We start from the raw sequence: 26014 nt of genomic DNA, 5'->3' as shown, positions 1-26014 counted from the left end.
AAAAAGATCAAGCAGTATTTGATGTGAAAGTGCTTGACCTAGAACCCAGGAGAGTTTCCACTAGCCTTAGTAGATAATACTAACCTTGATGGACCAATGGTCTGATCCAGTAGAATGCAGGTTCATATCACAAGGAAGTTCTGAAAATAGTATTTATTCTTTTGTAGGTCTGAGTCAGTCCAAGTTCTTTATTCAAAAAGCAGAAGGGGCAAAATTCCCAGAGATTTTTTACTAGGTATATGGGCCAACGATGTGCCTGTGGGCAGGTCGACATAGGTTGAAATGTCATTTAGGTTTTTTTTTTTAAAAAAAATAGGTGCTTCCCTTATCTCCGTGTGCATACCATTAAGTGGGTGAGTGTTTTGCCCACATCCTACATCTTGTATAAGTTGCGTTTTGCCGCCTCTGAGCTTCTGCAGAATGTGTGAAATAGTCCTAGAGAGACTAATCGAACAGGATTCATCCTCAGTGAAATCTGGCATAGCCACAGGTTATTTTAATGCTATTTTAATTCTGCACTTCCAGATGTACTTAACATGGGCTATTCTTCGTCCATGCAGCTAAGACAAAAGCCATGCAAAGAATATAAAGTATAGAACAACAAAGTAGCAATGCATATGAATATTCACTAAAACTTCACCCTTCTGGTTTATTATAGGTCTGGAATCCAGCTGTGCTTAGATATTCTTATATACTTGCTGACTATAGAACAGTCAACATGTGGGCACATCTGAAAAGATTGCATTGCTGAGCAGCAACCAATTCACATTTAAATATCTTGAATGCTGTATGTGACACGTTCCCGGCAGTCATTCTTCAGACACCTGTAAAGGCTTTTGTTCAGCACACGATGAAAAGAAAAGACTGCATTTAGTTTGGACACTTGAGTTTTAAAGAGACACTATCAACTGAAAAGAGGCTTGCCTCAAACTGCTGTCTGCTAGTAAGATTACCCTAATTTTTAAAAAATCTGCAGCATAATGTTATTTCTACAGCAGTTCTTTGCAGATATTACTTCCGCAGAGACTAAGAACGATACAAATATAGTAAAAACACAAAATAGAAGCAGTGTGCTGCTAATATCATTTCATTTACACATAACAGAAGAGGAACAAGGTGTTAAGATGTGACTTGAGATATAACTGGATCAAGTTTGAGACATTATCCAAGGTGAAAACAATCAGGCTTCTGAACTGAAGCAATGTAAGCTCTCACAGTGTATTTATTATTGGGGACTTCTCACAGGAACTAAGCACTAGCAAGACATCATGCTAAAACCCAGGAGACACAATGCTCCTGTATCAAGCTAGGATTCTCCACTTACCTTAGCTGATTATGACTCCATGAACCCAACAAAGGAAATTTATTTTTGGAATGTACCAGGCTGGACATTGAACCAGCAGTTCTATCAATCTGGGCCCAGTTGCTCACATTTTGTGCCAGAGAGGTAGCTTTTGCAACCTTCCTAATACAAGAGTGCTTCCTGGACAAACTGCCCAAGTATGTGTCAGTACATGACTCAAGGGGTTAATCATAAACCCTGAGGCCCCATAAAGGCTGAAATTATAGACTACCTCATCAGGGTGGACAAACACATCATTAGAGGAGGACTTGGGCAGACTAAGCTTGGCTCTGCTACCCTCTTTCCTTTTCCGGCCTGAGTTTGTACAACTTGACCCTGTCTGCCGCAGATTAAGCTTCTTTCTTCAGGTCCCGTTTAGTTGAGACTAACTGTTCAGAATCTCAACTCCTTGGGCTATTCCTGGCCTTGTCTTTGGACCTTTACCCTGAACTGCACCAAGGGGTCTGACAACTATTTTCTACCTAGTAATGGCCATCTCATTATGGACAATCCTAAACATCAAGTGATCTTTCTTAGTGTCCCTGACTGTGCACAGAAAAATACAAATAGAAATACACCGATTTGACAGCTACTACCCTACCTTGCCTCTAGTGCATAATCCTCCAGCAAAAATGATAAGTTTTGGATTATATTTCTGGGAAACATCAAGGCAGACCAACCTGCTTTCTCGTCGTACATAGAATGTACAGTTGTTCACAAAAGGCGTGAATTTCAATACAGAAATCTGTTATTTATTTGTTAAAATAAATTAAACCAATCAATCCTGATTGTCAAAGATTTCAGTCATATGGCAGGATCAGAAATGATTTGTCTCCTTTTACTGAAAAGATTTTTACAAGATTTCCTTATTTACTGAAGGATAAGGGTTACAAGGGGACTTGACTTTTGCCTGTTCAGCCATAGCAGTACCATAAATCAGAGTGAATTCTAACAAACATAATCTATGAAGTTATGGTATTTATTTTGTTTCCAAAATATATCTTTCCCCCTCTTGGATGCACATATTAACATGGTGAGGGGGTTTGTGTGTGTCAGCAAGGCTGAAAGCAATACTGAAAGGGGTGCTAAATTCTTAACAGAATTACTTGAGGTGGAATGGTAATCACAGCTGAGACACCAAACTAAGATGCATGCCACATCAGCAGAAGAGAGCAGACAGTTCCAGTGATGCTGGAGGAGGTGGAATCCTAGAATGGTGGCTACTAGGCAGCAGTAACAGTGGAAAGTGACATGGTGAAGGATCTTTTGTAGATAATGTTAGTGCCACTTTAGTTAACCTGTTTTAATACTATGTAGAACAGTGGTTCTCAACCTGGGGGTTGCGACGCCTTTGTGGGTCGAACAACCCTTTCACAGTGGTCGCCTAAGACCATTGAAAAACTGTCTTTTTATATTTTATATATACCAATTTTATGGTTGGGGGTCACTACAACATGAGGAACTGTATTAAAGGGTCGCGGCACTACGAAAGTTGAGAACCACTGATGTAGAAGATATCCTTTGATAATCTCTTACCTCTTATGAGCATTTTGTACTTCAAATACCCTATGATGAGACAGTCCAAAACAAAAAAAGGTATAGTGCTAGAAGATGGAATTCCCAAGCCAGATAGCATTTGGTCAGCTTCTGGGGAAGAGATGAGGACAACTATGACTAGTGCTATTCTTAATGACACAACTGGACTAATGCAAAGAAAGATGTTCAGTTGTTGACATGAAAGGATACAAAAAATAAGTCCACTGCTGTTTGATACTTCTAAAAGGAACAAACAACTTGAGAAGTATGAGACGAAATAAGATCATAAGATGAGAAATGGGGCATTCAAACTATGCAATCCTGAGTGCCAGTGAACTAAAGTACAGTGGATTAGATCATTTTCAGTCATAAAATTAAAAAGGGTGTTACTTGGAATGGCGAACAAAAAAAGGAGTTGCTCTAATTGTGAGGTTAGGTTTGATGAGAAGTCTGACCAAATAATATCAGACTTCAAGAAAAACCTATCAATTTACCCACAATTCATATTTATGACCCAACTTCAGATTCTGATGAGGAAGAAATTGAAAACTGTTATGCAAGCATCTAGGAAGAAATTGATCACACATGTAAATAACATGTTGATAATCATATGTGACTGGAATGCCAAAGTAGGAAACCAAGCAGAATCAAATACTGTTGGAAGATTTGGGCCGGGAGCATGAAATGAAGCAGGACAGTAACACAGAGAATTCTGAGAAGACACCAATTTGCAAACACATTTCAGGAAATTAAACAAACTATTGTATATCTGGACATCTCCAAATAGCCAAAACAGAAATTAAACAGATCACATAATCGAAAGTAGAAAGATAAACAACCTCTAATCTCTCTGCTAAAACAAGACCAGGAGCTGATTAATTTACAGATCATTTTTGAAACATAAAAAATTAGAATAAAGCTGAAGGAAAGCACCAAAATACTCAGCACACCAAAATAAAACCTAAACAACATTCTTAAAGAGTTTAAAGACCATGTAAAGATCAGATTTGCATTACTAAGTTCGAGTGAACCAGAAGAATTATGGTTAAAAGACAGAGACATTATTAAGGAAGAATGTACACAGACTATTTCTGTAGGCAAAAGAAATGGATGACTATGGAAACTCTTAAAATGGCTCAAGACAGATGAGAAGAAAAAGTAAAGTGTGAAAGAAAAAAAATCAAAAGTCCAAATGTGTTCCAGCAACTGGCACATAGAGCCAGTTATAACAACCGGTTTTAAAGAAATAGAAGAGAACAAAAAAAAAGGAAGAACAAGAAATTAATTCCTCAAGATCTAAGAAAATCAATGGGAAATTTAAAGCACTGTTTTATGCTGAAGGATCAACAAGGAAATACATTAACTGAACAAGACAGAATAAAAGATGGGATAATACACTGAAGAGCTATATAGAAGAAATGAAAGGATGAAAATTCCTTCCAAGAAGAATATTTTGAAGAAAAACCTATAGTTTTAGAAAGGAAAATGAAAGCTACACTAACAGCAATTGGAAGAAACAAATCATCTGGAGTTGATGGTATATCAATCGAGCTATTCCAAGGCCCAGAAACAGAGTCCATCAAAATCTTAATAAGATTAGGCCAACAAATATAGGAAAAAACACACACCAAAATAATGGCCCACAGACCAGAAATACTCCATCTACATTCCAATTCTAAAAAAGGAGAAGTCAAAGACTGCAGCGAGTACTGGACTATTGCATTAATTTCTCACAAGTGATGCTCCAAAGCTTGCAACAAAGCCTCTTACATATACAGAATGAGAAATGCCACATATTCGAGATGGGAGTCAGAAAAGGAAGAAGCACTAGAGATCAAACTGCAAATTTAGGTTGGTTATTGGAGCATTCCAAAGAATTTCAGAAGCAAATCAGATTGCGTTTCATAAATTACAGCAAAGCTTTTGACTGTGGATCATGAAAAGCTACAGTTGGTTTAAAAAGAAATGGGTGTGCCACTACATGTGACTGTTTGGATATGCAACCTGAACTCTCAAGAAGAAGCCACCGTTAGGGGAGAATATGGAGAAACAGAATGGTTTACAACTGGCAAAGGTGTCAGTCTTATCTCCATATCTCTTCCATCTCTTTGTGGAACATATCATAAGGAAAACAGGATTTGATTTAGATTTGATTGAAATGAAAATGGCTGAAATGAACATAAACTGTTTGAGTATTGCAGATGACACCCTATCACTGTCAGAAAAATAGTGAAGACCTCAAGAAACTACTAATGAGGGTAGAAAGACTCAAAACAGGATTTCTGCTAAACAGCAAGAAGACAAAAGTAATGACCACTGCGGGAATGACACAACTTCAACATTGACAATGAGGAAACTCATTGTTCAATATTTCCTATTCCTTGGCTCCATCATCAACCACAAGGGAGTCTGCAATCAGGAAATCGGAAGGAAACTGAGATTGGGAAGGGCAGCCATAGAAGAACTAGAAAAGTGTAAGGATGTATGTGGAGACATTGTCAGTATTAGCCTGACTGAAGCCATTTTGAAACAGGCTTTGCTGAAAAGTGGTTCTCAAAATGATCTTGTGTCCTTGGCTTTCTCCCTGCTTGTTCGACCTGATACCGAGTAGCAGCTTTGGCTGAAGGTCACAGCCCAGCTGTGGGATGTTTCCCTAACTGCTTAAAACTTCAACAAGCTCTTTCAAGTACTTGCCCCTGATAACAATAATGATTCTCACTAGCCATCCTTGTTAATTGGCACTAACCTATGATTGGTCTGCTTGAGCCACCTGGCCTATAGTTTCTCTATAATTGTCTTTCTATATTCAAACCAACTAACCTTTTTTCCTACCTGTTACCTTAGATATCATCATGCTGTTATTTCCAGCCGGCTAGTGTTTATCAGAAAATTTTCTTTGTCTTTCGTTTTGCTTGCTCATTGAAATGAAAGCTACGCTACCATGAATATTTAAATTGTTCGTTTGTTGAGAATGTGCTGTACTCAATAAACCTTAATTTTTTTTTACTCATTTTTGCCTCTGAGTCATGTGTGCAACCCAAATCCTAACCCACGTTGAGAGGTGACTGGTTAGCTGTACCTCTACAATGTGTCATTGGCAACCATGGTCAAATTAATTCATGCCGTAGTATTTGTATGGGTGCAAAAGTTGGACAGTGAAGAAACCTGAGAGGAAGAAAGCAGATTCCATTAAAATGTGGTGTTAGAGAAAAGTCCTAGAGATACTCTGGAATGCTGAAAAGACAAATAAGTGTATTCTAGATCAAGCCTGAATTCCACTTAAAAGCTCAAGTAACTACACTGAAATGATCGTACTTGGGCCACATTATGAAAAGAACAAGAGTCACTGGAAAAGACACCATGCAAGGAAAAGTTGAAGACATCAGGAAAAGAGGAAGACGCAACATGAGAGGATTGACTCAGTCAAGGAAGCATTTTGCAAGACCTGAGCAAGGCTGCCAATGAGAGAATGTACTGGAGGACATTAATTCATAGGGTCATCTTGAGTTGGAAGCGACTTGATGGCACTTATCACACACACAAATACACACAATTCAACTTGGCTTAGAATGGGTCTTCATTCATGGCTTTTCCTTGTAATCTACTGTCTCAGTTATTCATGTGAGTTGCATTGACTTCTGCAGCTAAATAAACTGAATGCTCAACACAGAAATCCACCCATTTTAAGGTTACACCTACTCCAAATGTCACCATTATGTAATTGCTTCTAAATACCCAATACTATAGTTTTGGGAACTCAAGAATTAGTTCAATATGCTGGAAAAAAGAAACTGAATTATTTGTTTAGGAGTGATGCAGAGCATGATTAATTAAGAAGTAGTTCTTTTAGTTGTAATTACTGTATCAAAGGCAGGGCTTAATGCAGAAAAGAGGAAGGAGGGATCAAGGTTAATGCTATTCTGAAGAGAATTTATATAACTTAGTCCCTGCAATCGAACTCAGAAGTTAACTTTGCCAATTTATACCACAAGAGATTGATACCATGTGAGATCACAGACGAAAAAACCTTCTTTCTGTCCCTTCCAGACATATTCATAATATTCAAAACTATTTATTCTTAATGGCAATCCACAGCATTCACAACTGTTTTTCCTTCATTAGAATCATTTGATTTTGGTCCCAACTTGAACTAACCTCATTCTCGCCTTTTAGTAAACTCACCCACATAAAGGCTGTCTTTTACATTCATTTCTGAAACAACTGGAAGCATAAACACTCTAGGAGACATATTAGACAGCTGAGGAGTTCTCATTAAAGACACCTGCTTTCCTTACGTTCTATTATCAGCAAGACAAGATCCCTTGCAATGTTAGTGAAAGAGTACACTTAAGGGTATCAACACTGGGTCTATACTAATTAACAATCGGCTAGGAAGGATGCATTGTTCAGATGCATGACATCCGAATAAAGCAGGTGTGGAGCTGGCAGGTGGCAGAATGAGGCAAGCTGCACAATAAAAGCTATAAAAGGACTCAACTAAAGAGGCTTCTGTGGGACACAGTATGGATATTTTCTACCATGACTCTTGTTTGTCAATGGACAGGAACAGATAGAAATCTGAAGAGCTATGAATGATGCTGCCCCAGTATTACCCTTGCTTCAATTCTTTATTCGAACAATGCTCATCCCCCATAAAAATCCAAAGCTCCTTGGTTCAGGATCCTCTTTTGCTCACTTTAAAGAATAAAATACGCTGAGAACCCTATCACTCTCTGTCTTTCCCCTTCTGTAGGAACCGGCTGTTTCAGGTGATGGTGCCATTTCTCAGATTGGCAAATGTGATGCATAAAATTAAAAACATAGGTAGGAACTATAAAAGTGACAGAAGTGTGTAGGTAACATGTGTAAGTTCCAGACCACCTTAGGAATACCCAACCTGGGCTATTTTTTCTGAACTTTGAGAGAAGCTAGAGATACAAGTTGACAAGGGCCGTTTCCGCACGAAGGCGGAAGTGGCCGGGTCCGCGTTTACGACGCCAACCCGATGACGCTGGGACCGTCCGCACGGACGGTCCCGGAAACAGCCGGGCAGCCGGCGCCGTAGAGCGCCAGCGCCCGGCCAACCCGGCATGTCCCCGGGCCTCCGGCGACGCGCCGGAGGCCCGGGGACAAGGTAAGTGCCAGGTGGGGGAGGCGTCGCAAAGCCGCTGCCGTTCGCTCAGCAGCGGCTTCGAGGCGGTGTTTCCCCAAAAAGAGCACTTCCAAGCGCTCTGGGGAAACGCCGGCCTCGCGACGGGCGGGCGGCGTGGCTGCGATGCAGCTGCGCCCCCTGTGAGAATGGCGGACTGGAGATGGCGTTTTTACCGTCTCCAGGCCGCCATTCATTGCCCGTGCGGAAACGGCCAAGGACTTTATTTCTACATATGGGATTCTGCACAGTGACCCTACTGATACAACCATCACTGTACACACATCTTTGACTTCATGATAAAGCTTTCTGCAGTTACAAAGGACTAAATGAATATGTTGATACAAATCATATAACTAGGGGCTCTATTCTAATCTATTGGATTAGTGGTACAGGTAATCATATCTATCTTGTAAAGGTAGTCCACTCTGCAAGTACCATGTCATTACTGACTCATGGAGTGATGTTATATCACGATGTTTACTGAGCAGACTATGGCTATTTATGCATTAATAATCTCATTTGCTTTGAGCATACATTATCTTCAAGTTTGATTCTCAGTTATACACACGTTTCCCCTCTTTGGCACTTGCCCCGCTGTCAGATCAGAAAATCCCTGCAGTTTCTGAAAGTTCTTTAAATGCCTTTTTTCTTTCTTTGTAGGGAAAGCAAAGGAGATCATTATGTTTTTAGCTTTCCCTGAGTTTCCTTGCTCCTCCCCACCTTCCCCTGCCCAGATCACAATAGACTGTCCCACTTTTTGGGCCATCATTTCAGGATGGTCAGAAGGACTTCTCTCTTTATCTCTTTTTGTTAACTGTGAAGATCTGTTGTTGAAGCGGTGAACCCAGTGAAATTGACAAGGCTGGTTTAGCAAAATAACGCTAGATCAAAGATTGCAAAAAAAGGGGGGGGGAGCAGGCAACCTCCCTGTAGAGAAAGTGCCTGTATTAGCTGAACCGTAGCCATTTTGTATATAGCCTCTAAGTGTAACCATTTGATGTGAACTTTGTAACAGTTTAATATCACTGCCACGGCCCCTCTGTTGTGAGTCCAAGAAATAGTTCTTGAAAATAATTGCCTATTTTTGGCTTCCCACCAGCTTTCCCATCCTGGTACCGAGTAACGGTCAATTGAAGGTCTTGGCCCAGCTGCACAAAGTTTTGCTAATGGTTGGAACTTCAATAAACTTTCAGCCACAACACCTGATAAGAATGAAGATTTACATCAACTGCTTTAGTTAATTAGCACCAATTTGTGATTGGTCCACTAGGATCACCTGACATGCAATTCCCCTATATCTGTTTTTCAATATTGTAATAGAGCTACCCTTTCTTCTTACTTTTTCCCTCCTCTTAACTGCTCTATATACACAATGCTACCTCACGCTGGCTAGAGGCTGTCTTTTGAATTATGAGAACTGTTTGATTTCTCTTTTTTGCCTGCTAAGCAATTATGGAAAAGTTTTATATTTTGATTTTAGTAGGTTCAGTGATTTTGTCTCTGTTTGCTCTTTTTCAATTAATTGTATGCATAGCATGCCAATTGACTATAGTTTGTTGAATGATGCTGAGTTCAATAAACTTTAAGAACTTGTTTTAAAGAAACGGTCTTTTTTCTGAGTCGTGTGAAAGTTCAAAATCCTAACCCACGTTTGAGGAGAGTAGGTAACTCATCCTCTACACTCCCCAAATGGAGGTTGCATGGAAACAAATCAGGGAGTGGGTGGGTGGGTATGGTAGATAGGCCCAGATACAGAAACTTTGGGAAATGTAAACAAAAAGACATGGGAAAGTCTCACTTCAAAGCAAAGTTTGCTTCTCATAAAAGACCTATGTTTACAGGGTGGTTTGCCATTGCCTTCCCCAGTCATTTACACTTTACCTGCAGAAGGCAGAGTACACATTTTACCAACCTTGGAATGACTGAGTCAACCTTGAGCCAGCTACCTGAAACTGATTTCCATTGGGATCAAACTCAAGTCATGAGCAGACTTTTGAGTGCAGTACTGCAGCTTGCCAGGATGCATCACGGGGTTCTGTCTTGTATTTTTATAATAATCATGTAAATGCCTGTGGCTGAAAATGGATGTTCCAGAACTCTTATAACCCTGCCAACTCTTTGATGGCTACCAGTCATTTGGTGGGAAGAAACACATAAGAGTTCTTTTTCCTGCCCACTGACACATTCAGTGTCCAACCTAAACAATGGGTTCCATAGCAATCCATACTACAAAAATCCCACCCATCACTGTTAAATACTACCACTACAAAGAGGATGGGTACACAGGCAATAGGAGGAAGGCGGCAAATGCAGTAGGGTGGGAGGGTAAAAAAGAAAGGTTATCAAAATAGAATCTTAGAAATGTATATATATGGCTGTAAGGAACTCCATTTTGGAAAGGCACCTGAAATGGCGCAGGAATGAGATTGTGCATCCACTTCTCTTTGTCAATTTCACCATTTTAAAAGTCCTGTCCAGCATTCTGAAATAGTCGCTAAATGATTAATCAGAGTAATTAAGGTTTGAGGTCCTAAAACAAGGGATCGGAGGGTTATCAAACTAGTATTTTCCCCTGTTTGGGTCACACAATTGTTGAAGCTGATCACTGTGTAATCACCCATCTGCCAGAGCTCATCTCATTCTAGAAAACATGGAGTCTGTCCTCAAAAGTCCATGTGCAGAAAGACGTTTCACCAGAAGCACCACTTTCAGTTTTGTACTAACATATTCAACACAGAAGTTTTATCCTCTCTCTACCCCAATATTGCTTTATTTGGAGGGGGTTCCATGTTTAAATACATTGAATTCTCATATAGCCCGAAGCTGATGCCCCCATGTGTTCATTACCTGCCTCCACACTGTATCACGTGTGCCTAAGGATTGTATCACATAATATATGAGTTTGTCATCCTATATATGGGTAGTAGAGAGCTATAAATATGTAGTAATTGCAGGCATATTTTATTTTATTTATTTCATTACATTTTTAACCACCCTCCCCCGCAGGGCTCAGGGCAGTGAACAACAAAAATTTTAAGTTTACAGTTTTATGGGTACTATATATGCAAAATTCCTACAAGAAACAGTACCAGGCATGCTAAGATCTTTAACCTGAACATGCTCGCTGGCTACCTTTGATTATACTTTCTCCCGTACATATTCTGATTAGATCATCCCAGAAGTTTTTGTTGATTCATTCTTAGCACTGAGCCAAGCAGCTTTCAAAACACCACAAGAGCTTTCCATATTTGTGCTGAGTTTCTGCATTGTTAGAACACCTGCATCAGTTGGATGCCTTGCTTCTTGCTGAGATTTAGGATCATTTATTTTCCTGCCCTGCCCCGTATATTTTGCATCATTTATTTTCATTTTTGTTTTAAAATACATTGTAATTTAAGAACCTGCAGAACAGGATGAGATATTTATCACAGGATACTAAAAAGAAGCAATTCCAGTGCTCACATTAATTTCATTGGGGCTTCCACCTGAAATTATTTTTGGTTAAATGACATCCCTATATATGTGACCTAAAGTTATACCTTCAATCATTTATCTCTTTTTTTCTACTTTAGGAGCAATACAAACTCAGCTGGCTTTGGAAAACAACAGATTGTTTCCAAATAATAAATGCAACTCAGATACAGGATTGGCATGAAAACACTGTTTATGAGTACAGTAAACACCAGACCTCCACGCCACATTACTTAATGCAAAACATTTTATATATACATTTCATTGCATGTCATAGCCATCGACTAATACATACTAGCTGCATTTAAATACACATCAAAATAACAAATGGAGGTCTGTGAAATGAACACTATAATCTGAAGATTAAAATGCAGAATTATTTCTATTCACCTGTTATTAATGTTCTTTCTGTGGACAGGATCAGGGTGAATGAGATTATCTTCCTTCAATTATTTTAGGCAAACCAATCACACATTGGGAGGCCAATGCTGAAGTAGCAGTTACATTCTATGCATTTGATCAATAAAGCACTACTTTAAGAATATTCAAGCTATTAAATGTGCAATGAATGCTGCTATGAATCCGTTTTAAAAGGTTATATGCTTTGTTCCCTTTTTACCATTTGAAGTCACTGAAACAGCCTTTCCTCCTGCACATTTCTGAGTGTATTGGGGGAGGGAGGGGCAGAATTCCAGGATAAAGGTGTGGATAAATCTCTGGTCAGGGAAACAAGTCAAGGTCATTTTTCAAAATATAGTCTCAACAGATGAGGCAGGTGTTGGTAGAGAAGAGTTTATTGCCAGGGCTAGGAAAAAAGAAATGCTTAGGGGGTCAAGGAATCACGGCAGTAACAGCAGGGGCTGAGTGTCACATGAATGTGTTTTGTTGTACAGCCAGCTTTGCAATAAAGTAAACTGAGGCAGTTCCCACAAGTGGTAGTTTTCTGGGGCTACCAATCAGTCTCCCATCATTCCCGGTGCTTCTAGCTGCCTCCCATCGGTCACGTGCAATTCCTGCGCCACAGAGAGCAAGCAACTGTAAACTGCTTTGAGACTCCTTATGGTGAAGAGTCTTTATTTCAGCAATTGTTTTTAACCACCATACCAATACTGTCAACCCTCTTCTGTGTTTTGTATGCACCGCATATACTGCCTGGAACCTTAGAAGAAGAGTTGGTTTTTATATTCTGATTTTCCCTACAGTAAGGAGTCTCAAAGTGACTTACAATTGCACTCCCCCCCACCCACCCACCCACCCACCCCCGTTACCTTGTGAACTAAGTGGAGCTGAGACAGTTCTAAGACAACTGTGACTAGCCCAAGGTCAAGTGGAGAAACAGGGAATCAAATCCAGTTCTCCAGATTACAGTTTGTCATTCTCAACCACTACACATGCTGGTTCTTAGAGAAAAAATAAAAAGAATGTTATGGTGATTAAAATACATGCATACACTCACACAAATTGATCACATATAAAAATGTTTTAAATGCATCATAATTTTCTAAGCCTTCAGAATAGACATCAACTTGTAAAGCCATTCAATGAAAGCCTTTTAAGTGAGTATAATCACTCTGTCTTCACCACCATTATAAGACACAAGGAAATCTGGAAGGCTCCCTACAAACATCTAGGAAACTTTCCAATTTATTTAGGTCCAGCTCATAAACAAAAGTAGTCACCCCTGCACCACCATTTCAAAGTAGAAAACTTCAGCGTACAAACAGTCCATGTAATCACAACAGGCATGTAAAGGGCAGATATTTTTAAAACATTCTCATTTACAAGCTTGCTTTACACAGCAGAGTTGTTAAGAGACATGGCACCATAATCGCTTAATTAATCTTTGCTCTACAAAAAGATAAAACAGATGTGATATTATGGGCTTTCCCACTCTCATCTGTACAAGGTTGAGCCGATTATTTATCTAGGAACAATAGGAGTTCCTATACAACAGTAAAATTAATTCTCTTCTTCTCCCCCTAAAATATCTGGATTACAATTGGTAACAAGCTGCAATGGATTTGCTTTATGTACAAATTACAGGCGCCATTTGATGTCTACTGGGGGAATTGGAAACTCAGTGCTAAAAATAAAGAGACAAAAATCAATCGTAAACTAGGATCTTATGTGTAGTACTATAATTTCTGTGACCATACCTGAAAACTCCTATGAAAAGAAATGGATAAGAAAATTTTACTACACACAGCAATTAACAGTGCAATCCTAACCAGAGTTGCACTTTTCTAAGGCTATTGATTTAAATGAACTCAGAAGAGTGTAACTGGTCAGGATTGTACTGTAAAGCATGTTCTACAGCACTCTAAGCCTTGCTCTAGAACAGGAATCCCCAATCTGGCACCCATGGGCACCATGGCACCTGCTGACACTCTTCCTTGTGTCTGCCAAGTGTTTTTAGAAAGCAGGTGGGGCCAGGCAAGGTTTCTGCCTAGCAGGGCTTCTGCTTGGCTGCGCAGATTTTTAAAAAGAAACATTGAAGCAGCTTCCATCACAACACAGGGGTCTTCACCGTATAACTGAAAGCAAGCTATGTATATACTAGAAAATATTTTCATTTTCTTGCATACACACAGCTTACGTTCCTTTTAACAGGAATCCTATTAAGCAGAGCTTCTGCCTGAAATGTTGAAGAGTTACTATTAGATTTATGCATAACTCAATGTTTTACGGCTGGTTCTACTTCCCGTAGGGGCCATTTTGTGGTTGCATCCACAAGCCAGAGCCAAAAATCCAAAGGTGCCCACAAGCTCAAAGACATTGGGGACCTCTGTTCTAGTAGGTCATGTGATCTTAGGGTAAGACCATACGCGACCATTCCCTTAACATTGTAAAACAGAAGGGAACATCTCTAAATTATGAATTGTATCACTGCACTTACATATAAAGATATCTAGGCTGCCTGTCCATTTGTTTTTACACTATCAGCCCTTTAAAACATATCCTCACACATGGCATAAAAAGCCTTTTATTGTGGACCCCATGTTACAGCTTTCTGATTTCACATACACTGCACGTATAAGTTTAGCACACAGAGTAAAAAATACAAAGTATAAACCAGTATCTTAAGAGAGCCAAACAAGGATTGTGACTACATGGTCATGTAAGCTTTGCTGTAACAATTTCCCTAATAATTTCTCCATATTATTTTGATTTTTAAAACTATATTCCTCCAGAATTTACAAAGTATCCTGCTATTTTCATAAAACTAAATACTATCTAAACATTATTTTACATATTTTCAAAAGCCATACTGGGCCTGACTTCCTTGGGAACAGCGGGATACAAAATCCATCAGACAAATAATAACATTCTTGAGGATGCTTTTCTCAAGGGCAATAATTGGAATTTTTTGCTTTTTGTACATTGAATCATTACTCCTTAGCATGCTGACTACTTTTAGTATTTCAGTTAATTACTGGTATTTTTATTGTTTATTTATGGAAATTGTCTATTTATTCATTGTGTAGTACTCCAAGGTGTTCCTTAGAATAAAAAGAGAAACCTAGAAACCAACTAAATCGTAATGAAACTTTTAATTTCTACTCACACTCAGAGCTTCGGGGAGAAAAAATCACATTATCACACAAGGTAATGATTCAGAAAATAGATACAAGGCAGCAATACTAATATACTGAATAGAACAGGCCATATACACATAACTAGCAGGCCCGGCCACGCATCGCTGTGGCTGAGTCTGGTGAAGTGGAAAAGAAAGAAAAGGGGAAGCGAACGGTTCGAACATGTGTCATTGCACAATGTTTGCAAGGGAGGGGAGGGGCAAGGGGCCCCTCTCTCCTGTTCCCTTGCATGGCAACCCGGTCGGTCCCTCCCTAACGTTCTCCTTCCTCTGCTAGGGTGGGTGGGCCGTGTGCAGGTGGCTGATCCTGTCCCTTTCACTCCCTTCCCTTGCAGGCAAATTCATTCAGCTAGCGTAAGCACACACGCTTGGGGAGGGTATGAGCTCACCGCTTGTGTTCCAGAATTTCAGAATCCAGCTTTGGTCCCAGCAAACCCCTGGACTCCTCCCTCACCTTTCCCTCTTTCCTCCCGCTTAGGGTGGGTGGAGCCATGTGCAGATGGCGTCTGCCCCATCCCTTCTCACTCCATAAAGGCAAATGGTTTTCAAGGAAGGCATGGTTTGCTCCCTTGTATCAGAAGGTGTTGCGTTGATGGCCAGCAGATGGTGCTGTTGCGGAACAGAACTGTGGTTCCAACTGTCAGAGGTGTGGCATGTACACAATAACTGGCACAGTTGTGACATGTACACAACAGGAGGTGTGGAAACAGTATGGAAACCTGGCCGCACGCGAATGCGACATGTGAAAATTTCAAAGCAATCGGTCCAGTAGTTTGGGAGATTGCCTGTCAGCAGAAAAACCCACTGATAGATTTTTATATAGATAGATATTTCACCATAGTACATTTATTTTTATATTTATACCCCGCCCTACTCGCAAAGGGCTCAGAGCGGCTTACAATGGCATAAAGCCTAAAATCATACATAAAATTCCTATAACTAACAATAAATAAAAACAAATCATAATTGAATCCACTACAATTGGATTCATTCACAAAATGAAGACCAAAAAATTTTCTACTTAAAAAAGAAAAATGTATTTTAAATCAGTTAAAATTAGTATGACTTACCAGTGATTGTTTCCTATCATTCTTAATTGGTAAGATAAATAAACAACTGCTCAATAGGAAATATGATGGTGCTTCTCTTGCTTTTCTTTTTTTCACACCAATGGCAAGCCTTGATGTTATTATATCAGTAATTTGCTATAAAAAGTACCGCCCGCTTATTTTCTTGAGTGCAACAGCAGGCTCCCTCAAAGTGCCACACACTTCATGCTGAAGTGCTAGCCAAAGTGACCATGCTGTGTTTTCTGCATCATTCCTATTTCTTCTTGAAGGTTTTTGCTATATTTGGTATAAGTGAAAGTTTTTAAGAAAAAACAAGAAAAGTAGAGGTTTTGAAAAGTTATTTTTTGTCACTCATTTCTTCTCTTAAGTACATGGTATATTTAGACTGATTGAGATGGTGCCACCTCATTCTGGCCAGCCTAGGAGATGGATTGTATGAGCTGCTGTCAAAGGCATGGAGAGACTTCTATGAAATGCCCTTGTTTCAGAAAGAGGCAAAAACTCATATAGCACCTACACAATTAAGAACATGTCCATGTCAGCTCTAATAAATCATTATAATGGATGAAACTGCCTAACAATTATACGAACAGAGTTGACACTGAAGGAGGAAAAAGTCCCTAAGAAAATAACCTATCCATATACTATGTGGAAGAGTGGCTGAGAGGCAAGCCATTCCTCTGGAAAATGTACCATTTAAAAAACAAAAAAGCAAGCAAACAGTCAAAGTGGGCATCGTCCTCTTCAAGTTCTTCCTTCAAATCACATGAAAACGATAGGCAAAACAGAAGAACTTATCCAAAAAATACCAAGTCTATAGTAATCAAATTGAGAGGTAATTTGCTACACCAGAAAAAAAAAACACAAGTCATGATAGAGACTAGAAGGAGTATCAACCAGCATCACAGCTGACCTATTCCTTCAAAAGCAGTGTTTCTTCCCAGTCGACACGGAAGACTGCACAGACTGTTGCTACAGAAAAGTGGGGCTGAAAACACCAAAATTTAGGCCTTCTTTTGAAAACCAGTTTATCTAAATCCATCAAGCTGTTGGTTTGAAACAGCAGAGAAAATGAAATCTCTCTCTCTTACTGTGTTTTATCAGCCTATAAACTTAGGGCAATAATTAAGAACATTATAACTGGAGCTTGCCAGGTCCAATCTATTTGAAACCAAAGAGTGAAACCATGACGGGGGAATAATCTGTCACATTGTTTGGGCTTTTGAAAAAGGATGTTTTGGTTGTTATTCACATTCAGTCCCTTTGGCACTCTCCAGCTGGAAGCACAGTGAAAATATCACTCATTATTTTGACTGAGTCACATCAGATTAGCATTCATCTTATCAGGTTAAGCAATGCAGCTATAAATATGAAAATGAATTCGTAATCAAATCAAGGACTTAAGTTATACCTCATGGCCAAGTTTCCATGATGTCCAACACTTTGCCTCACTGAGAAACCCTTCCCATCACGAGCAAGACAGAATAGCCCAAGATATGGCTGAATTGGTAATTATAGTGCACTCATGTTCATGACTAAGGGTTGTGATAATCCTGTGCAAACCCGGCTGCCTGTTCCTGGATTAACCCATACTCAAGCCAATACTGCATGCACCAAAAAACGTTTGGACAGGAGAATGTTATAGGAATAACACTAACAGCACTCAAGAGACAACTAAGAAAATAATAACAAATACTTTTGTATTTAAGTAGGACAAAACACCTCCTTCTTACAGTACTATGACAAGGGAGCCAGAATGTTGCTCTCCCTTTTGATGCAGGAGAACAGTGGTCACAACAGGGCTAGATAACTAATTGATGAACAAAGGATCAGTTTGCACTCTCCAAGCTATATAATGATGCTAGCAGTGTGTACCCGAACCCAAGTATCCTTAATTAAACCCCACCCACCCTTGAAGAAAAATTCTTTTGCACTTTCTGTCATAAGGTTCTTGCCCTTATGAGAAAATCTCATGACATATAAAATGAGGGAAAGCTCATGACTGTCTCCCAATGCTGCTTCAAAGAAATGGGGAAAAAATCCAACTGAAATCTGAAAAGAGAAAGGTCATTTTTTGCTGAGCTCCAACAGATTGGGATAACCACATGGCTAACAATTTTTCAGGTTAAGTTTCTGTAAACATGTCAAAACCATTCATTACTTTTTAAAACCTGCATAAGTCATCTGGTCTGTAACTGAGAATATAAATTTTATATGTACCATAAGCTCAGCAGAGAGCAAAGTATGAACTGGATAAGACAAATGTAAAGAGTGCCACATGCTAAATATTAACAAATAGCACACATAATGCAATGAAAAATTTGCCCAGTTTTTCTTATTTATCCCCAGAATGCATCAGTGATTTAGTACTTTATTTCTACCTCCTGTTCTCCTTAACTTCAACAAATGTTACATCCTCAAAGAAAATGAATCCAATGATACATAATAGAAACCCAAAATGAATTATTTAACAACTATATAAAGTGTATTCAACTTTCCATTTTGAGGCATAAATTTCCTGCTCATCAATTGTAAAGATTTATGCCAGTGGTTCCCAACCATTTTTCACCCAAGTACCCCTGGGCAACCCATTTGCCTAAAACTGTATGTCCACATTAGCAAACCCATTATGTAATTTTTTTTGCCTACCCACAAATGCTCTGGCACGAACCCTAGTTTGGAAACCAATGATTTAGGCTGTTTCCACACGGGCGGATAACAGCACTCCAGGGACGCTAAAAACACGGTTTCTGGGGTGGTGTTTGCACAGCAGGCGCTGCTACTACACAGCAGCGCCGTGCTCGGAACGCCCAAGTGGCATGAAAAGACGCCACTGTTGAACCTTGCTCCAGGAGCGAGGTTTTTCAACAGTGGTGTCTTCCACCCGCTGCCGTGCAAACGGCAGCGGGTGAAAGGTGCCATTTCCCCCCGCCTTCCCCGAATGCCTTACCTTCATCTCCTGGCTTCTGGTGCGTTGGAGAGGCCAGGGGACACACACCCCTGGCCTGCGACTCCAGAGCCATCAGGCCGGGGGTGGGGGTTGCCCCCTGGCCTCTGTGATGCGTCAGAAGCCAGGAGACGAAGGTAAGGTGTTCAGGGACGGCACAGCCTGTGCGAAGGCTGCGCTGTCACCTGCACCCCTACCAGGACCATCCATGCGAACGGTTCTGAGGGGGTGCATCGGCATAGTTTATGCCGATGCACCCCCCTCAGCACCCATGCGGAAAGGTCCCTAGACAAAAGTGATGTACTTTCAGAGTGAAAAATAAAAAGTAAGTTTCAAGAAAATATCACAAAATTGGAATGATAAAAGTTCTAGGTAACTCACCTAGAACTTTTATCATTCCAATTTTGTGATATTTGTGATACTGATATTTGTGATACTGAATAAGTATGCCGTTGGTGGTTTATGAATCTGATTCCCCACTCCTCCACATGAGTAGCAGACTCTTGTCTGGCAAACTGGGTTTATTTCCCCACATGAAGGCTGCTAGGTGATCTTGGGCTAGTCACAGTTCTTTAGAACTCTCTCAGCTCTACCTACCTATGTGGGGCTACCTTTGAAGATGATCCTGAGGCTGGAGTTGGTGTAGCATGCGGCAGCTTGGCTGCTTGCAGATACACCTGGCCAGACACACATTACGCTGGTCCTCAAGGAACTGCACTGGCTCCCAATTCGCTTCCGGGCCAATTCAACGTACTGGCATTAACGTACAAAGGCCTAAACGGCTTGAGCCCTGCCTACCTAAAGGAACACCTGTGCCCATATGTAGCTGCCCAGGTACTGAAGTCACAGGGGGAGGCTTTCCTTGTGGATCCCACCCCTCCAAGATCTGGGGGGCAGGGAGCGGGTTTGTACGGAAGGGCTTTCTCCATTATTGCCCTCAGGCTTTGGAATAATCTCTCCTCAGAAGTTTGCCAGGCACATACCCTGTATGGGTTTAGGTATCTGGTGAAATCTTTCCTCTTCACCAAAGCATTTGGTTAGTCTTCCTGCATGCCTTCTCTATGATGTTGCTGGTTGGTGCATCATAGCTAGGGTTGGGTTTTTAACAGATGTATTTATTTAAGGGGATGTTTTTAATGATACAGCTGCCTAAAGAGCCTGTACGTAGGCAGGGTATAAATGTAAAATAAATAGATAGATTAGATAAGACAGACAGACAGACAGACGGTACCTGTTGTAGGGAGAGGAAGGGGAAGGAGTTTGCAAGCTACTTTGAGACTCGTTTTTATTGATGGTCTCCCATGTAACTATTAACCAAGGTTGAACCTACTTACCTTCCAAGACCTGAAGAGATCAGGCTAACCTGGGCTATCCAGGGCAGGGCACAATTGTACCTCATAACAAAGGTTAGCATTTGAACACAGAACAAGGGATGGACTTTTGGCATGGGAGAATTAAAATGCCTCTTTATGCTTGAATTGAGAGAAGAGCCTCCCATAGATTTACTCTTACAGAACACAAGCTCTGTTTACTGGCAGCAGTATAAAACCAGGTAGTGTAGTCATACTGAGATATGCATGAGGAAGGTTAATTAATTTCCCAGAAACATTATTAGAATTTAAGGCTGATAAAATGCAAAAACTTCGGCAATTAAAAATAAAAAGCAAACAGGAAATGTTAAATTACATTCTTACCCAAATTGATTTCATTCCAAAGGATCTGTGAAATGCATCTTAACAATTATAGTAAACCCTGAGTCATAGTAAGATACATAAATTAACATTCTACTCTCTAGAACAATGTCCTTCTATTGAAACCCTGAAAAAACAAATGATAAATAATTGTATCTAGATAAATTATAGCTCAGAAGTTTAATAAAATGTCAACAAGAGCTCAAAGTTAACAATGAACTGAAATTTTGCTGGTCTACTAATTATCTACTATAAAAGAAGCTCATTTCAAGAAGAAAAGTAAAAACTAATGAGCAGGGATTCTGCCTGGAGAGAAGTGCAGCAGAGATATAACAGAATCAAAACATTATCAAGGATATCTCCTGGCATTTAATTTCACCCTTTCCTAGTGATTATCATTCTTCAGCTGGAATTTAATAAACTTTCACCCTCTCAGGAAGCCTGTGCTTCTTGAGAATGTACAGAAAGAGAAGATTAAAATACAATACTTAATTGCATCTCCTCAAGAGCTTCCAAAACCACACAAAACCCTGCTACACTACTGCTACTAACAAGAAAAAATAGCACTTCTGATCAAAACTGTTTCAACATGTAGAAGTCATTTGAATGGTCAAGAACTGGTTAAGAACTGGATGTGCTATAGGATCACTTTGAGGAAGAAGCTTGAGAAGGACGGTGGGCGCCCTCTCCAGCAGCTGGCTTCCCATTCTAAGTACCACCACACCTCATTAGTTTTTCTTTTGCTTCCTTTTCTCAGTAAATGGATGCAACACTGAAGGTGACTGCTTGTCAGTAAGGAATAACTAGGTACCAGTAACTCTTGAAATCAACTGTTGGGCCACACACTGATGCCCTCCTTCCTCTAAGGAACAGGACCGAAGTATGCACAGGCAAAGCAGGAATGAACCTGCTCTCACCCCCAAAATGAGAAATGTATATGTGGGTGGGGAGATCAGGTGTTATCTCTATCCCTGTGAGTCAGGAAAAAGGCCTTTTCATTTTGCCAGCTCTTCCTCCACCAACATTTGATTTGATTTTTGAGATAAAAATCACCTTTTCTCCAAGGAAGGTTATTCCTGTCCATTTGGGTTGGCAACTGGGAGGTCACTTGACTCTATCTAAGGGACAGGATTGAGTGAAGGCAGCACAGTCATATGCTATTTTTGAAGATGATCGACAAAGGCTCTGCAAGCTCTCTAGGAAATCCTTTACATGTCCTCATGTGTATAGCATCAGGCTCTGGGAACTAATACTCATCTAGTGCAGTCAGGTGCCTCTCAACAACCTCTCTGTTCACGTCAACCAGAGCTGGGATGCTGTGCCTTGCCTACTGCCATCTCTAGATGAGCCTGCTCTCTTCTTCAGGGAAACTACTAAGGCAAAACAGGTATTGAACCTTTCTGCTTTCTCTCTGTTCTCTGTCAGTTTCCACATTTCACCCGACAGTGGGCCTGCTACCTCTTTTACCTTGTGTTTGCTACTTGCAACTCTGAAGAAGCTTTCATGTTGTAGGTTTTATGACGATGGAAATATAGGATAATAATGTTTACCTTTGGTGGACTTGATGGGTGTTTGCTTTTATTTTTTTAAACAGTATTTTAACAGTATTTTAAACATTTTGATCTTCCTCAAATGATTAAAGAATAGTCCTAAGATGTAACAGGAACTGAGCATGCTTTGACAAGACTGCCATCTACTGTATATTCAGAAACAACATGGTCATACTGATTTCAACAATATTCAAATCCAGTAGCCCCTTATGGACCAACAAAATTTGGTACAAACATTCGTAAGTCAAAGCTGACTACATCAAATGAGTCAGTTCATGAGTCAGCTTTGATTCATGAAAGCTTTTGTCCTGGAAATTGTTAATCTTCAGATGCTGGTGGACTTCAATTTGTTCTATTACTACAAACTAACACAGCTGGGTACCTGAAACTGATTTTAACTGCATTTATAGATAGTACATGTGTACAGCATCAAGTCTTCCATCTAGAATGATCTCAGAAATACAAAAGGTTTTTCTCAACACCCAACTTAAGGTCTTGTAACTAGAAATATGCCAGAGATTGAATCTAGGACTTTATACTTACAAAGTGTATTCTCTACTACTGTATCCCCATGTATTTGAAACAGGTACATTAAATTGTTAGAAGAACTATAGCAATGTTGAAACAGTTTTACTCATAACTACTTCACAATTTTCATGCCCACCACTTGGAAGAAAGTGGCAACAACAAAATCAATCAATATTTGGAATAGCACAGCAAAATATTGTAACATAGGCCTGAGTAAAGCAATTCCTAATAGAAACACAGTACCTCCACTAAAATAACAAAATTAATATGACAAGTTTTGATCAAATGCCAAAAAAATAGTGCCTGCACTATGAAGTTACATACATTTTCACAATGTGAAGTTTTTACTATCTTTTACCATGCATATATTTAGAAGTCACTTTGAATACATTTAAGAGCCATATCTAACAGTGCAGTCCTAAGGAGACTCCAAAGGCATGACAAGCCAAGAGGCACATTTATTTCTATGCCCAAAAGAAGCTTACGCTAAAAAAAAAAAATCAATGTCAAAACAGAACTGAAGTCAGAATAAAAGTTTCATTAATACTTTTAAAAAGCATAATTAGATGTTGAAAGGCCAGTATTGATGCAGGGATAAATTCAATTCCAAGGGAAGAAAATTTGAGAATATAGAGGCAGGTGATGATTCCAACCAGATTTACCTCCATGTAGGTTTCCTTAGCATCACATCCTCAGGGAATTCTGTGTCCAAACATAGCTGGAGGGAGGCAGTCCTTCCGGTTCCTTGGGATCTAACTATTTATGGCTTTAAAGATTAAAACTAGCACCCTGTACTGGGTCAGGAAACAAACTGGAACTCAATACAGTATAGAATCGGTGTCTTCTCTTCATTGTGGCAGGCCCCAGCTAGCATTCTTGCTAGCATGTAGTGAACCAACTGAAGAGTTCGGACCATCATCAAAGACTTCCCCACTAATAGCATGTTACAACAGTCCATACTAGATGATACCAAGGACATACAATAGCAATCAGCTTTCCTCAGGAACAGCCACCATTGAAACACCAGATTGAGAATACCACATTCTCTGAAGTATATTGCTTTTTATAAAGTAAACTAGATACTATCTTATCTTTGTCCAAGAATAATTGATGTATAAACAGATAAACTGTGATAAACTGATAAACTATGGCATATACACTATGGCAGCTCTCCATAAGACTTATGCACATAGCAATCGAGTACAGCATGGGAGGCTGCCTTCAGGGTGTATTTAATATGAAAACCAAGTTCTGCTTTAACCATGGAATGCTGGGCCTTGCATGTCTGCTTTCATTCACTAGTTTATGCTGCCACCTAGTGAAAATTCACTTAATAAACATTAGTCTGTTATTTTGTTTTAGAACACATGTTCTAAAATAACAAGATTCTGTCAAGTCCAGGTATCAAGCAGCAGAGCTTGTGTAAAGAACATTTGTGAGGTTAAACCTACTCATTTAGGAAATGTTCTCTCCTGCTGAAAAGGTCCAGGAAGTCTTCTATTTAGCAAACTAGGACATTTGCTTACTATCAAGTCAATGCTGAAATCAGAAGACAGCAGATGGCAGACAATCAGAGTTTCTAAGTGGATAAGAGGGTTGAAAGAACATTCAGAGAGGGAAAGTTGAAGGGGTGTAGAGGTGGGATCTCACCTATTATCTCCTCAGGATTTTAATTAATCCCTCCCATTGTAACACTCCCAAAATGTTGCTCCTGAAACATGGGGGAATGCCAAGGATAGCTGATGGGGAAGGGGGCAGGGATCAGCTAATAATGCCCAACCCCAATGCATCTGTTGGAGTCTAGGCAGGATCTATGCTTTTGTGCGTGATCCTGATGATTTTCTATAGGCTATGGCACAGAAATGGAGCAGCCCATTCATGCCAGAGGGGAGGTAGAATGATCAATTAGCTTTAGAAAGAGCTGGTCTATGCATGCACAGTCACCCTGTGGGACTGCACAGAAGCCATGAAGAGTCCCAGAAGAAAGCGTTTGTTCCCACTTGGAACTCAAGACTGGCTGTCAAAAAAAATAGGGGAAAAACGCATAATATGGATGAACCCTTGGAAGTTTAAACTTGTTGACACATATTCAGTTTGCCTTTACATATCTGAAAGAACTTTGCAATTGGTTAATCAGGGCATGAAAGCTGAAAACTAAGCTTCTGATTATTCTGTAGAGAAACCTCAGCAACACAGAGGTTTGAAATCTATGTTAAGAATTTAAATAGCAAAAAAGAAAATTTAACTCACCTGGGAAAATATATTTGCAGTTGGAGCAACTCTGCTGTCAATAATGCTGTGTAATATTGCTAATAACCTGTCCAGGGGAAATGCCTTTGGTCCAAGAAGGTGACTGCTGGTCTGTAAAAAAAGGAATATTTTTTAAATGTCCTTTTAAAAAGTTTCGACTACTTTATGTGAAGCACAATCAGCTCCTTTCAGTTCCTGTTGGGTGGTTCACCAGATTGTTCTTTCCTTTAATTTATCATTTATATCATAAGGGTGGTTCAAATATGAAGGTGTTTAACATTCTTTGAACATCCCAAAAAGGATGGAGAAGTCATTTATATTTTTGATTATTTATCTCAGGAAATACTGAAAAGAAGCAATGACAAACAGTAATCGTTTTATAGGTTTTAGTCATTAGTTTAGTTTTATAAGTTTTAGTCATTTTACCAGTACAATTCACAAACATTCAATTCCCATTTTTTCCACATCAAGTGGAACGAGATTAATTAAATCCCATGGACAGGTAGCTCAAGATTCTCTTTCATGGTTTCCTCCCTTCAGATTTCATGATCCACACCATTCAGCAGAAATAACTGAAATAGAATTGTTTCCAACAGCACCATCTTGATAATAGGTACCAAAGAAAAGCAGCACTTTTTCATAAACAAATCGTTCAGGAGAAAGGATACACATTTCTTGAGACAGAAATAAACATCCGCCTTTTTTGTAAAGTTGCGCCACCATTTTCTTTCCCATGCCTGCTGTGGGAAACAAAATGGTGGTGGCGGGAGGGGAGATTTTACAAAAAGGTAAGTCTTGCTAACAGCCGTCTGGGGCAATATAAATGCTCTTTTTTCAAAGTTTAATGTTTAATAGTGCAGACAATAATGGTTTTGATGAAAG

At 39.7% G+C, this 26014-nt stretch overlaps 1 protein-coding gene across 5 annotated transcripts in view; it reads right to left on the bottom strand.

Moving 5' to 3' along the window:
• Positions 1-26014, bottom strand: part of ORC5 (origin recognition complex subunit 5) — a 97105-nt gene that overhangs the window by 29691 nt on the left and 41400 nt on the right. For all 5 annotated transcript variants that reach the window (XR_007244870.1, XM_048501340.1, XM_048501341.1 and 2 more), the window contains one exon: positions 25133-25243. Coding sequence is in view for 4 of the 5 variants with exons in the window: in XM_048501340.1 (XP_048357297.1) it covers positions 25133-25243 (111 nt within the window). In the remaining variant the exon portion in view is untranslated. The remainder of the gene's footprint in view (positions 1-25132; positions 25244-26014) is intronic.

This window comes from Sphaerodactylus townsendi, linkage group LG06, assembly GCF_021028975.2.
Source record: "Sphaerodactylus townsendi isolate TG3544 linkage group LG06, MPM_Stown_v2.3, whole genome shotgun sequence".
NCBI lineage: Eukaryota > Metazoa > Chordata > Lepidosauria > Squamata > Sphaerodactylidae > Sphaerodactylus > Sphaerodactylus townsendi.
This window is presented reverse-complemented; position numbering and strand designations above follow the sequence as displayed.